Source organism: Myotis brandtii, unplaced genomic scaffold (genome assembly GCF_000412655.1).
Source record: "Myotis brandtii unplaced genomic scaffold, ASM41265v1 scaffold421, whole genome shotgun sequence".
NCBI lineage: Eukaryota > Metazoa > Chordata > Mammalia > Chiroptera > Vespertilionidae > Myotis > Myotis brandtii.
Window position 1 is genome coordinate 1550879 of NW_005366140.1, and position 14100 is coordinate 1564978.

The 14100-nt window shown below is 53.2% G+C and overlaps 2 protein-coding genes across 2 annotated transcripts in view; one reads left to right on the forward strand and one right to left on the reverse strand.

The window, feature by feature from the left end:
- On the forward strand, nucleotides 1-1930 carry GDF1 (growth differentiation factor 1; the record flags this gene model as incomplete). Its single annotated transcript, XM_014545803.1, has 3 exons — nucleotides 1-77; nucleotides 185-252; nucleotides 654-1930. Coding segments are annotated over 3 exons (936 nt in total), but the record flags the coding sequence as incomplete, so codon positions are not given.
- A 1464-nt stretch (nucleotides 1931-3394) lies between these two features.
- UPF1 (UPF1 regulator of nonsense transcripts homolog (yeast)) overlaps nucleotides 3395-14100 on the reverse strand; it is a 39953-nt gene continuing 29247 nt past the window's right edge. Inside the window, exons 17-26 of the mRNA XM_005873834.1 lie at nucleotides 13814-14027; nucleotides 9120-9237; nucleotides 8603-8759; nucleotides 7859-8001; nucleotides 6676-6850; nucleotides 6228-6309; nucleotides 4872-5033; nucleotides 4570-4787; nucleotides 4060-4182; nucleotides 3395-3459 (exon numbers count right to left, since the gene is read on the reverse strand). Coding sequence (XP_005873896.1) covers nucleotides 4063-4182; nucleotides 4570-4787; nucleotides 4872-5033; nucleotides 6228-6309; nucleotides 6676-6850; nucleotides 7859-8001; nucleotides 8603-8759; nucleotides 9120-9237; nucleotides 13814-14027 — 1389 coding nt within the window. The 3' untranslated portion in view covers nucleotides 3395-3459; nucleotides 4060-4062. The remainder of the gene's footprint in view (nucleotides 3460-4059; nucleotides 4183-4569; nucleotides 4788-4871; nucleotides 5034-6227; nucleotides 6310-6675; nucleotides 6851-7858; nucleotides 8002-8602; nucleotides 8760-9119; nucleotides 9238-13813; nucleotides 14028-14100) is intronic.

The following is a 14100-nucleotide window of genomic DNA, read 5'->3' on the forward strand; positions in this document are numbered from 1 at the left end:
GGGGGCCACCCTACGACCGTGTCACGTGGAGGAGCTGGGGGTCGCCGGAAACATCGTGCGCCACATCGCGGACCGCGGTGAGTGGTGCCTGCTCTGGGGGTGCGGGTCTGGGAGGCCGATACCTCCCTGGGCACCCTAGCCCCCCACGAGCTGCCAGTGACTTCGAGGGTCTCCACCCACCCAGTCCAGCCCACGAGCAACCTGAGCCCCTGTACTCCATCCCTTCTCCCGTGGACACCTGCGGGGACCCGGGTGAGTGGCCACAAGGCCAGGCCGCCTTGCACCCGGCAAGGCCTTTTGCTTGCAGCTGGAGCCCTGCCCCCACTCTCCCTCACTCCCGCTGCTTCACAGCATTTGAAGCCTTCCTGCCGATGACACCCCGCCCCAGCCTCGCTTACCCAGGCGTTTGCTCATCGCTGCCCCCTGCCTGTGTTCCCGACGGGCAGGCCACCCAGCATGGGGCAGGTCTCTTCCTTGCAAGCGATGCCCCGCCCACACTCCATCTCTCCCCCTCCTGCACACCATTTGACGCCAAGTAACAGATGGTGCGCCCTCGGCCTCAGGCACTAACCTTCCCCCCAAGTTCCCAACCGAGACCCCTCGCGCGTAGGCGGTGACACGACGAGAGCTGAGCCCTCTCCCGGCCTCCCTAGGCGCACGCGCCCGGACCACGGAGCCCTCGGCGGCAGGGCAGTGTCCCAAATGGACCCTCATCTTCGACCTGTCGGCTGTGGACCCCGCCGAGCTCCCGAGCCGAGCCCGTCTGGAGCTGCGCTTCGCAGCGGAGGAAGCGGCTGCGGCGGAGACAGCAGGCGGCTGGGAGCTGAGCGTGGCGCAGGCGGCAGAGGAGGTGGGCGCAGGCCCCGTGCTGCTCCGCCAGGCAGTGGTCTCCCTGGGGACACCGGTGCGCGCTGAGCTGCTGGGCGCCACCTGGGCCCACAACGCCTCAGTACCACGCAGCCTCCGCCTGGTGCTGGCGCTACGCCCCCGGGACACGGGCACCTGCGGGCGCTTGGCTGAGGCCTCACTGTTGTTGGTGACCCTTGACCCGCGCCTGTGCCACCCCTTCGCCCGGCCGCGGCGCGAGGCCGAGCCCTCAGTGGGTGGCGGCCACGGGGGCTCCTGTCGCGCCCGGCGGCTCTACGTCAGCTTCCGCGAGGTGGGCTGGCATCGCTGGGTCATTGCGCCGCGCGGTTTCCTGGCCAACTACTGCCAGGGCCAGTGCTCGCTGCCCGCCACGCTGCCCGGGCCCGGGGGGCCGCCCGCGCTCAACCACGCCGTGCTGCGCGCGCTCATGCCCTCGGCAGCCCCGGGTCCTGCCGGCCTGCCCTGCTGTGTTCCCGCGCGCCTGTCACCCATCTCCGTGCTCTTCTTCGACAACAGCGACAACGTGGTCCTGCGGCACTACGAGGACATGGTGGTGGATGAGTGCGGCTGCCGCTGACAGACGTGCAGGAGCGGGGACACAATAAACACTGGGTGGTTTGAGCTGCTGTCTTTGGGTCTTGTCACCTGGGGCTGGGGGAGTACTGACATCCATCAGGCTGGTGGGGGAAGGGCGGTCTGGAGCCACCGGCCCTCTTAGAAGGCTGTATACAGGCGGCTCTACATCTAAGGGGACCCTGGGAGTCGCCACCGCCCCCCCCCCCCCCCCCCACACACACACACTTTCCAGTCTGCTGACCCAGCCCTTCTCAGCTTTGCCCTTCAGACTGCAGGACCCCAGACCTAAGTGCTCTCCCACCCCCTGTAGCTTATCCAGCTCTGTGACACATCCAAGAGTTGTTTTTAACATTTTATTGGTGACAAAAGAGCTTAAAACAAATTGACCAAAAATCAGAAGTGACATTGCCTTGGTACAGATGCTCCTTGATTTGGAAAACTCAGAGTAATTGCTGCTAGAAGGTGAATAAAAGCCAACAGCACAGAGCGAGGTAGAGCACTCCAAAAAAGGAACAGGGCAGTTTGGGGGGGGGGGGGCGGCGCGCGCACAGGGTCACAGCAGAAGCCTATCCAAGCGCAATGCCTCTAGGTGGCCTACCAAAAGCCCTACAGCAATGGGCTAAGAGGCCTTGCCAGAAGAAAGGTGCCTGTGTGTCCCTGTCTCTCCGTGTACCAGGTGGCATCTGGAGGTATTGGGTTAAGGACCAGTGTCAGACGCATGGGGAAGGGATGCTGGGGTCATGGTCACTAGGACCTGGGTAGGCAGGAAACAGTCAACTTGGTGGTCACCACGGTGACAAACACCTGCCCCCACAGGGGACCTTTCACAACCACAAGAACTTCCACAATGCAGATCCAGGTTGATGCGTCTGTACAGCTGAAGTGATACACTCCCCCAAGCACCTTCAGCACAGAACCAACGTATTTCTGAAACTTCTTTTCCCAAATAAAATGAAAACCACCCCAACTCATTGAAGCTATGCTCACAGGTAGAAGGGCTCAAAATTTGGGAGTGGGGTGGAGAGAAAGGGGGGGGCAAGGCTCTCGGCTTGTCTGATGGCCACAGGGACCGTGGCCGCCTCCCTGGGGAAGCAGCCGCTGGCTGAGGAACGACCACCTCCCCACCCTCCAGCCTCATGGCTAGTTTTGCTGGGCCCTTCAGGGGACTGAGTCCACTGCATGTGAGAAGTGCCTTGCTTCTCGGAGTCCAGCGGAGCCCGTGGGCCCAGGTGATGTTCTCTCACTGCCCTGACGCACAGGGAGAAGCTGCTGGAAACTAAGCTGAAAACAAAAATCTTCCTCTCCATGATCGCGTCACAGGTGTTCATCCTAACCTCGTTGTGTGGCTCGTTTAAACTTCGTTTCTGGAAGCTTCTTGCATCTCCCAGGTCCACCACTAAGATTTGAGAGACAAACTCAGGAAAGTATTTTTCAGTACTCCTTTGAAAGAATCTTTAAGAAACAAACAGAAAACCCCAAACACCACATTTTCTTTAAATGAAAACCCTCTTAGAACACAGGCAGCGTGACTGCAAGGTCTCAGTGTGGACAGAACACGCGCCTCAGCGGGGCTCTCTAGGCACGGCTGCAAGGAGCCTGTTCAGCACAGAAATGTGAGTTGTTCCTGATAAAACGTAGTCCCCTTTCAATAAAAGAGAAAAAGAAAGAAAGAACAGAGGAAAGGGCTACTCTGAGATGAGGGTCTTCCTCCCTCCTCCTGGTCGCAGACCCAGGTGTAGACGCGGCGAGCTGGGCCTCCTTGGCGAGCTGGCTGCAGGGCTCTCGGGCTGGCCGGCCCCACCTCCGCTCTCCCTCTGTCTCCTCGCCGCGGTGCCAGCAGTGGGCGCTCACTATCTCGGGCTGCTCTCCCTCGGGTGCTCCTCTCCCTCTCCTGTTGCTCACAGTGGTGCTTCAGTTTTAGCAGTGGAAAACAGGTATCCATTTATTTTTATTTTTTATTACCCAGAGTAAGATGCTGATGGACTAAGCCACAAAGCTTAGCTCTTCCGCTGCCACCTGTAGAGAGAGGGAGGGAGAGGGCACAGGCTTTCAGAGAAAGTACGAGCCCAGCCCTGCCTGGAAGGCAAGGTGCTTTCTCCCTACTTCCACTTAGCACCTATGTTCTCACCTGTAAAATGGGACCTCACGTGCTGGACAGCCCTTAGACCACTGACTCTCCAACCAGAGACAGAAGGCAGTCAAATGCTAAGGCTACAGCCTGTGCTATAACAGTGGCACCCCTCCTCCCAGCAGCACCAGCACACAGCTTTCCTTGGCACACCGACAGATGGGAACCGCAAGGCATGACTCACAGGCACCTTCTGCACAAGTTCCCTATGCATCTAGTGCCAGGACCCATCACCTCACAAGCTGCCAGTCAGGGAAAGCGATGTGTCCACCTCCCTGCCTGCCCAGGGGGTTACGGGCCTCCACAATCAGCCTTTCTCAGGAGTTCTAGGACTCGCAGGAGAGGACATAACACAGGGAGAGGTGCAGGGACCTGTAGTGACAGGTCACAATGATGAGTTGGCCCCTCCTGAACTTAAGACTCCCACATTTCCCGAGTTTTCTGACAAGTCCAGGTCCCGGTGAAGCCCTCCTCCGGAGCTGGCTTGCCTTCTAGTACTGAGACAGTCCCGTCACTCCACCATGCTGGTACGCCCGCTCCCCTTGGTACGTAGAATCTTGCGATAGCGCCACATCAATCTGGGACTTAAATTCATCACCAAGGTAACTGTCCTGAAAGACACAGTTGGGGAGATGAGCAGCCAGAGAACTGGCACATGTCCTTGCAACTTTGAGAATCTGCTGTGTGTTCAGCCCCTCCCAAGCCCAGAGAAGAGTCTGAAAAAGTAGTCCTGAAACCTGAGCAGCAGGAGACCCACACTGGTTACCTCATCACTGAGGCGGGTGACCTAGGACTGTTTGAAAGGGCAGCATCATGGACAGAATGTTCTAAACCCACAGCACCACTGCTGAGGGCAGCCACGCAGGAGGCCATCCTCTGAGTCCTTTGGGGAGTGTGTCAAGGGGTGTCGGTGTCTGTGTGTGTGTGGGGAGGGCACCCTGGGTTGGCCTAACTTCTCTGCAAGTGGATGTATTTCAAGTTCTGTGTAGCCAGCTCACCTGGGACAACTCAGGCTGGGAGAGACCAGGCTGGCTCATCTGGGAGGGCTGGCTCATGGAGATGTAGCCCTGTGTCAGGGCCCCCTGAGAGAAGGGCTGTGATGCCACATCCTGGCTGGCCTGGCTGCTGGGCAGGTTTGTCTGGCTGGGCCCAGGAAGGCCAAAGCGGTTCTTCTGGCGTCCACCACGACCCGTCTTGCCTTTTGGGGTGCCTCGGCCTGAAATACAGCAGCAGGATTCCTTGAAGGAGGTCTAAGCCTAAATGACAAGTGATTCTGCTCCGAGGCCTGGTGCTCGCTCACCTGCAGCTGGCCCATTAGCCTGTCCAAAATAGCCTGGTGGTGGCATGGGTGGCATGACCAGGTTGAAGGGGATGGGAATGTTCATGGCGGCCACATGGCTGGGGCCAGCACTGATCATACCGAGCTGGTCGTGGGTCTGGAAGTACATGTTCGAGGGCCGGCCTGTAAGACAGGGTGAATGGCAAGTTCTCCACTGTGTACAGGTGAGTCTGCTGCCTACTTCCAGTCAGCTACTCTGCCTGCAGTGGGATGCCTATCCCATCCTGTCACTGCTCTGCCTGCAGTTTTTAGGGTGTCCCCATGGCAAGAACTGCCTGCTGCAGATTCTCACCATCAATCCCCTTCTCAGCCTGCTGGGGGTGGTGCCTGGGAAACCACCTTTTCCCCTAGGGATTCTGACACAACTACAGGGACCTGACAAACAGAACTACCACTCCATATTTCAAATAAAAGTGGTCCCTTCTGTGCCAACACATATGTTCATACCACACACACTAAAAAGCAAGAGGATGCCTAAGCTCCACAGACCAAAGGCCCCCACGGACTTCAAAACATGGTCTTCTGGGTCAGCCCCTGGGGACTGAGAGAAGAAGCACAGGCCTTGGACACCCTCAGCTACACAGCAACTTGCTGGATGTGGTGATGAGAGGATTGTTGTTAGAGAACACGATCCCCAATCTGAACCCAGAGGCCAGGCAAATACAGGGTCAAAGAAAGGGGGCTGCCGAGAACATGTAAGAGGAGCTGGGGTACACCTGCCCTCAGGATGAATACTGAGCATAGGAGGGAACAAAGCCCACAGTAAAAAACGTGGGCAGGTGGCACTGAAGTGAGTGACAGGGCACTGTGTCACCCTCTGTGCTGATTGGGGTGGGGAAGGGTCCCAGCAGGCAAGAACCTGGGGGATGAAAGAGAACCGTTTACACTGGCTCAGGCAGGAAGAGAGGTGTTCCCACCAGCAGGGGTCAGACTCAGCCTTGGGACATACAGAGACTCCACTAGGAGACGAGAACATGCTCCCAACTCAGAGCTCTGACAGAGCAAGAGGGGACTTCAGGAAAGAGACAAAACCTGAAATGAGGTTGCAGGCCACTTGGAGGAACTGCATGTATGAGTTCCCATTGAAAAGGGGAGCACAGGGCGGGGGGCGGGGGGCGCATGGGGGCAACCCGGCAGAACTGTGTTATTTAAAAATATCTTCTTTTTAGAAACTGCCAAAGACCAACACTTTGATCTCAGAGAGGGAAGCTGAGAAGGAACTCGTTGTCAGGCAGGTTTCTGTGGACAGATGCAGTGCAGGCGTGGGAAGGGTCAACATCCTCAGTGCTGGCCCAGGCCCCCACAGAGAGGACTTACCCTGGCTGCTCCGATCATAGACCGATCCTGGGATGATGGCCTCCCGGGCATCATACATGGCTGTGGTCATGAAGCGGGCTCCCTGCAGAGGGTTTGGGTAGGTGAGAAATCCCACTCCTCTTTCAATAACTCCTCTTTGATGCTCAACATTCCATCTCTGGCTTCCGTTCAAACAGCCCTGTACCCCTCACCCCCCAAGGCACCCTGGGTTCACAAGGTTTCCTAACTGCCTTTGTCTCACTCCTAGATACCCCCAGGACTTCGCAGCCCGTATAGCCCCAGACCTCAGGACACTGGTGTGGGGAGCCAGCATGCATTGCTCCTCTTCACACACTGACATGCACATGCTTTCCACAGGCTACACCAGCCATCGCTCACTGCCAGGTGCCAAAATGGGGGCTTGGAGGAAAAGGGGTCCCAACCCTCCTGACTATCGGCCACAGCTCACAGGGTTGATGGTGTTGACCAGCTTCCGGGGCTTGCTGAACTGCATGAGGCTCTCCCGCAGGTTATTCAGAGGCCCCTCCACCAGCACCTTCTGCTCCTTGTAGTAATTCAGCAGGTGGTTCCACAGGGGCTGCTTGGACAGGGCCTTAGGGTTGCCCACAATGATGACTCCATATCTGCAAGGTGTGGGCGCAAAGAACATGGTGCTTATGGCCTCATAGCAAACAAACACCACATACAACAGTCTGAGGCCAAACAAATTCAAAACCTGAGTCCAAAGTCACTGGGGGCCACCCTCAGCCTCCCTGCCTAGATGCCTGGCCTGCCCATGACGACTGGCACTGGAGCCCACCCTACAAGCTGTTAACAGTGCACGCAGTTTATCTGGAAGTGGATTTCTAGGGGCTCAGATGACAAAAACCCCGGATGACAGGTTAGCTCAGAGACTAGTTTCCTTGTTGTAGCCTCAAGTCGGCCTCCTGAGATGCCTCAGGGATCCTGACTAGGCATGTAACTTGATGCCTGAGCCTGGGCCTAGCTTCTGTGGACACTTACCTTCACCCAGCTGTGTTAGGGACATGTCCCCATGCTGGCCACCTAACAATAGTGTACAACAGAAAGGGGGTAACCATGAAAACCAAGTGTCCTGGGTGGGGAAAGAATTGATGTGGGAACATGAGCCTGACCTTGGCTGGCACAGGGCAGCATGGGAGCCACCTTGTTCTCCAAGTCTCTTCTGCTGTTATCACTATTTCAGAGCAGTTACATCCCAGAACCAAAAAGGAGTCAGGGCCAAAACGTTAGACTCATAGTTCAACAACTCGACAGGGACACACTCCAGGCACTGGGTTTGAATCTCAAGTCAGAAGGGCCAGAACGGACATTGTCCATGAGACTGAGACCACAGAAAACCACCAGGACACACAAGCAAAGTACTTGCAGGTGAGCCCTGCTTTCTAAGTTGTTGCTGTAGCCTCTGGACCTCAGGAACTGACGAAGGCCCCATCCCAGGCCCTGTACTGCCAGTCCAAGGTGTGGCTGGGGTGCGAGGACTGTTAACAAGAGGACCAGGAAGTGAGAAGCCTCCCAAAGCCAGACCCTGAGGAAAAGTCCCTCTGAAGGACCCTGAGACAGGAAGGTGGCAATTGCCACCTACAAGCCCAGACAGGATTCAACCACTGTACCTTGCTCGGGTCAGGGCCACGTTAAGCCGCCTAGGGTCATTTAAAAACCCGATGCCTTGGTGCTCGTTGGCTCGCACACAGGAAAGGATGATGAAGTCCTTCTCACGCCCCTGGAATGCATCCACACTGGCAATCTCCACCTCCTGCAGGGACACATGGTCATGGTCAGTCAGCTGGCTGCCCTCAAAGACCCATAGGCAACATGAAGCATGTCCAAATGCACCACTGAATCCCTGGTCCCCGGCCCTGCTCTCCTGGCCTTCCCGCTTTGTCTTTTTATTTTTGGGAATCTGTTTCCCAATAATAAAAGCGTACTTGCTCATTATAACACCCGAGACTGTTCCCAAGTTAACAGAACGAAGACCACATGTCACTGTCAGAACCATACTTTATAGTATGGTTCATTTCCACATGGAAAAATAATTATGTTGTCCTGCACCCTCATGAGATACACCTGGACATTTTACCCAGGTATTGACCCAAAAGTGGACAGCCTTCTCATGGATAAGAAACAACTACTACAAAGTAGCACACACCACAGCCCTAACGGTCAACCCTGGAGCCTTTTCAAGTTATGCTCTGAAAAGTATCCTGAGAAAAACAACTTTATGAACCTTGTCTCACATTTCTGACTCTTAAGACAGTCTTGATTTGCAGGACTCAGCAGAAAGGTTAACATTCGAATGCAAACCTCCCTGGCCAGGTGATCAAGGTCAGTGTGGCAGAGGGAGATGGAGCTCGCACCTGGTACAGCTTGGTGTGCAGGGAGCCGCTGAACTGCATGTACTGCACCAGGTAGGAGCGCTGGCCCTCATAGGGTGTGATGATGCCAATCTGGTCCGGCTTGGCACCTGCCTTCAGCAGCTTCGTGGTGATCTTCTCAACATTTGCAGCCTCCGTCCTAAGGAAACCAGGCATTCAGTTCCCTGGGCTGCACCTGTGGACTCCTGAGACCAGAGGCTATGGGAGGTGCCGGGGCAGCTATGCCCACATTGGGGCCATCCTGTCCTGGACCAAGGGAGTCATAGAGGACAGAAAAAGCTCACCCCACACACACACACACACACACACACACACACACAAAGAATCTGCTCAACATAAAAACAACACTGAAAAGCGAACTGAGAATATGCTGTGGCCTGAGAAACCTAAACAGAACAGAGTGAGGAGGGCAGTTTCAGACCAGCATTACATACATTAATTAAGAGTTGGCCAAGCTGCCACTAAAGCCAGCTGTTGTGGCAGGCAAACCTCTGCATACCTGTTCAGGTAGGAGGTACCCGAACTGGCGATCTCCTCCTGGCCCTGGGTCACATAGAAGAACATCGGCTTATCAGGTTGGGGCCACTGGAAGTCAAACCCCTTCTTCACTCGATCCGCTGTCATTGGGGAGGGAAAAGAGGCAACACTTTCCGTCAGAGAAGAAAAATACAGCCAGAGCCAACCAAAAGGATCCCCTGCCCAAGAGGCAAGAACTGAGTGAAGCCGTGCACATGACACTCGACAAAGAGCTGCTCATTCCCTGAACAGGTCTTACTGTTTGGTGCTTTCTACAGCCACTTTACAAAACCTATGAAGATGTTCTATTTCCTTCTAGAACTTTACTACTGCCCTCACAGGACTCAAAAGCCTCTACAATCGGCTTTTGTGGATGACACTGTTGAGCAACCTCTCCTGTCAGAGGAGCACATCTATCCAGCAGATCAGTGTGAGGAAACCGATATTTCTGCATGACAATAGCCTAACGTTGACATGCCAGTATACATGGTATGATGCCCTTTCATGTCAAGCTAGAAAGGAGGTCAAGTCTGTCTCTATCATTCAAGTGAGGACAGAGGCCAGCTGGTGAGTACAGTGGCCCGTTATTCCAGGGTCTGCTGCCAAATGTTTTTCCCCCCAAAGTTTATTTTATTGTTGAGTATTACAAATGTCCCTGTTTTCCCTTTTGCCTCCCTCCACCCATCGCCCACCCTGTCCCAGGCTTTCACCTGTCTATTGTCTGTATTCATGGGCTTTGACTAATTTGTACTTCTAAATCCCTTCCCCTTTTTCACCCATACCATCTAGCCCCCTCTAATCCTGCAACCGTCAAAATGTTCTCTGTACCTGAGTCTGCCTCTATTCTGCCTATTTGTTCATCTTGATCTTTAGATTCAATTGCTGATAGATATGTATTTGCCATTTTACTGTTCCTATTTTTTTTAAATATATATTTTATTGATTTTTTACAGAGAGGAAGGGAGAGAGATAGAGAGTTAGAAACATCAATGAGAGAGAAACATCAATCAGCTGCCTCCTGCACATTCCCTACTGGAGATGCGCCCGCAACCAAGAATCGAACCCGGGACCTTTCAGTCCGCAGGCCGACGCTCTATCCACTGAGCCAAACCGGTTACGGCAACTGTTCCTATTTTTTATCTCCCCCCGCCCCTTCTTCTTATTAAAGAAGACCCTTTAACATTCTATGTAATATCAGTTTGGTAGTGATGAACACCTTTATCTTTTTCTTGTCTGTGAAGCTCTTTATCTCACCTTTAATTCTAAATGACAGTTTTGCTGGGTAGAATAATCTTGGTTATAGGTCCTAGCTTTCATCACTTTAAATATTTCTTGACACTCCCTTCTGGCCTGCCAAGTTTCTGTTGAGAAATCAGCTGACACAGCATATGGGCGCTCCCTTAGGGTAACTAACTGCTTTTCTCTTACTGCTTATAAGATCCTCTCTTTGTCTTTAACCTTTGGCATTTTAATTATGATGTATCTTGGTGTGGGCCTCTTTGGGTTCATCTTGTTTGGAACTCTGTGCTTCCTGGAGTTGTACGTCTATTTCTTTCACTCGGTAAGGGAAGTTTTCTGTCATTTTTTCAAATAGGTTTTCAATATTTTGCTCTCTCCTCTCTCCTTCTGGCACCCCCATAATGTGAATGTTGGTATGCTAGAAGTTGTCCCAGAGGCTCCTTATACTATCTTCATATTTTTTGGATTCTTTTCGTTTTTGCTGTTCTGATTGGGTGTTGGTTTTTTTAAATATATTTTATTGACTTTTTACAGAGAGGAAGGGAGAGGGATAGTTAGAAACATCAATCAGCTGCCTCCTGCACACCCCCACTGGGGATGTGCCTGCAACCAAGGTACATGCCCTTGACCAGAATCAACCCTGGGACCCCTCAGTCCGCAGGCTGACACTCTATCCACCGAGCCAAACTGGCTAGGGCTGATTGGGTGTTTTTTGCTTCCTTATATTCCAAATTGTTGATTTTATTCTTGGCACCCTCTACTCCACTGTAAATTATTCTTCATTTCATTTAGTGTATCTTTCATTTCTGACTGGTCCTTTTTTATGTTGTTGATGTTCTCATAAAGATCCTTCAAGTTCTAAGTTTCTTGAAATTCTCAGTAAGTTTTTTGAGCATCTTATAACCATTATTTTGAACTCTGTATCAGGTAGTTTTCTTGCTTCCATTTCATGTAGTTCTTTTTCTGAAGAATCTCCTTCTGTTCTTTCATTTGAGACACTTCTGTCTCTGTATTTTGGCTGCTTCCCAGTGTTTGTTTCTATATATTAGGTAGATCTGCTATGTCTCCCGGACTTGGTAGAGTAGCCTTGAGTAGCAGGTGTCCTGTAGGGCCCAGTGACTCAGCCTCTCCACTCACCTGAGCTGGGCACTCAGTTGTGCCCCTGTGTGAGCTGTGTGCACTGTCCTACTGTAGCTATGCCTTGATTGATGTTGGCATCACTGGGAGGGACTGACCCCCAGGCCAATTGGTTGTGAGGATCGGCTGTGACTAGAGCTGAAGAGCTGCTATACATGGAGCAGGACTTGCTTTAGTGGGGCTTTCGTACTCACCGAGTCCACCCCTTTGAGTGTGGTAGGGTTGTAAACTGGCATGGTCTGAAGCTGACCACCAGGTGCACAGACTCTGGGGCCTCCTGGGAGGTGCAAAGTCTGCCTATGCCCTACTCGGGGCCAAAGCAATCTGCAGATGGCTGCTACTTGTGTTGGGCTTGAAGGTGTCCAGGAGAGGCCAACCTCTGAATCAAGGAAAGCTGCTGCTAGTGCTCAGCCTGGGGCCACTTACTGAGAGATATGGGGCACACTCAAGCCAGCTGCTGCTTGCTTGAGAAATTTTAAGAAAGTCCAAAGCCTGAGGCAAGAGAGGCCAGTTGTATGAAAAAGCCACTGGAAATAGCTTAGATGAGACCGCAAGTAGGGTGGTGTGGGGTTTCAGGGAATCACCAGAGTGGGGTGAAAAGTGTGAGCCAGGTTGATAGAGATTTAACTATGGTGCCCTGCCTGCTGGCTTGGGGCGTGGGGGTGAGGGTGGGCCTCAGCAAAGAAACAATGCCTCTGCCAGCACTTCTGTCTGGGAGAAAACTGCCCCTCCAGCTCTTGTTTTAATTCTAGGCAGGTTAGTTTCTCCTTGAATGTCCCAGGTTCCTTTCAAGCTGCTGCCCCAGTGCTGGAGCTCAGTGGGAGTGACTCCTGAGTAAGAGCCCTTTAAGAGAAACTGCCTGGGGCCAGCAGCCTCCATGCCACTCAGCCACAATTCCTGCTGATTTTACAGCTAGGAATTGTGGGGACTTCTCTTCCTGGTACTGGAACCCTTGGCTAGGGGGCCTGGAGTGGGGTTGGGCCCCTCACTCCTCAGGGAAACCTCCACAGCCAAGATATTCATCCTGATTTTTATTCTAAAAATTTTATTGATTTCAGAGAGGAAGAGGGAGATAGAAATGAGAGAGAATCACTGATTGGCTGTCTCTTGCACACCTCCTTCCCCTCCACTGGGGATCAAGCCCGCAACCCGGGCATATGCCCTTGACTGGAATCAAACCTGTGACCCTTCAGTCCGCAGGCCGACACTCTATCCACTGAGCCAAATCAGCTAGGACTGGTGACATCTTTTATAGCTTTCCCCACAACTGTGGGACTCTCCCAATTCTCCACCAAAGCTGGACAGACGGTGCCGGGTAGGCCTCTGACAAAAGCCTCTCTTCTCTGCCCTGTGCACGGGACAGCCTTTGACCCAACTGACTTTGCAACAACCTCGCTAGCTGTTAGGATGAGAGGTACCTACTGACTCCCCTCAGACACTGCCACCACCTCAATCTCATCAGAAAAACCACTCAGCACTGGGAACACTTAGTCAGCTCATGCTAGGGGGCATGAGGGTTCTAAAATACTAATTTTTGTTGAATCCTCAGATTTTATCACTGGTGGTAAATACTGTTAGTGTTTTTCTTTTTTTAAATGTATTTCTTTTATTGATTTCAAGAGGAAGGGAGAGGGAGAGAGAGATAGAAACATCAATGATGAGAGAGAACCACTGATTGTCTGCCTGCTGCATGGCCCCTACTGGGGACTGAGCCCACAACCTGGGCATGCGCCCTGACTGGAAATCGAACCCTGACCTCCTGGTTCATAGTTCAATGCTCAACCATTGAGCCACGCCAGCCGGGCTGTTAGTGTTTTTCTTAAAACATAAGTCATAAGCTTGCTTTGTTTTCAGGAAAATAAATACTCCCCCAGCTGAGTGACCAGTGAGTACTTCATTCATCAAGTACCTTGCATACCCACCAGTGTCACAAGGATATGCACTTAGGGTGTTAGTTGCCATAAGCGTGAGGCAGTGATGACATACAGGAGTCTGGTGGAACCATCCAGACTCCTGCTGAAATCCCTGCTGGTTCCCAGTGCTGCTTTTGAACCATTAGTGCAACTGTCAGCACAGCAAAGGGCATATGCCAACTTCACTCTGAAAGGAGTCTTGCCTTCCCATCTTGTGGACCCCAGGGCATGGGCTCTGAGAACTGGGCATCCACACTGCAGAGTGGACATGCTGTACTGCTGACCATGGTACCTCTTGGAGGCACCCCTCGCACACAAATGGTTGCTAATAAAGCCATTCAGGAAGGAAGCGACCGCATGTCCCCACTGACCCCCTGCCGAGTATTACCTGCAGTGACGCCGTTCTGCAGAGAGCCCTCATAGAAGATGTTGGATGGGAAGGCACTGAGTGCAGGGTGCATCCGATACTGGACTTGCAGGCGGATTGGACGAATGCCGAGCACCACCAGGCGCTCGAACAGTGACTGAGACAGCCCGGCCTTGGCTGCCTTCTTGCACATCACCACGGGGCCCAGCTGGCAGTGGTCACCCACAAGGATCAGCTGTGATGAGAGGCCCACACAGGTGAGAAGTTCAAGCATGAAGCAGCTGGGACATCCATTCTCAGAAGACTAA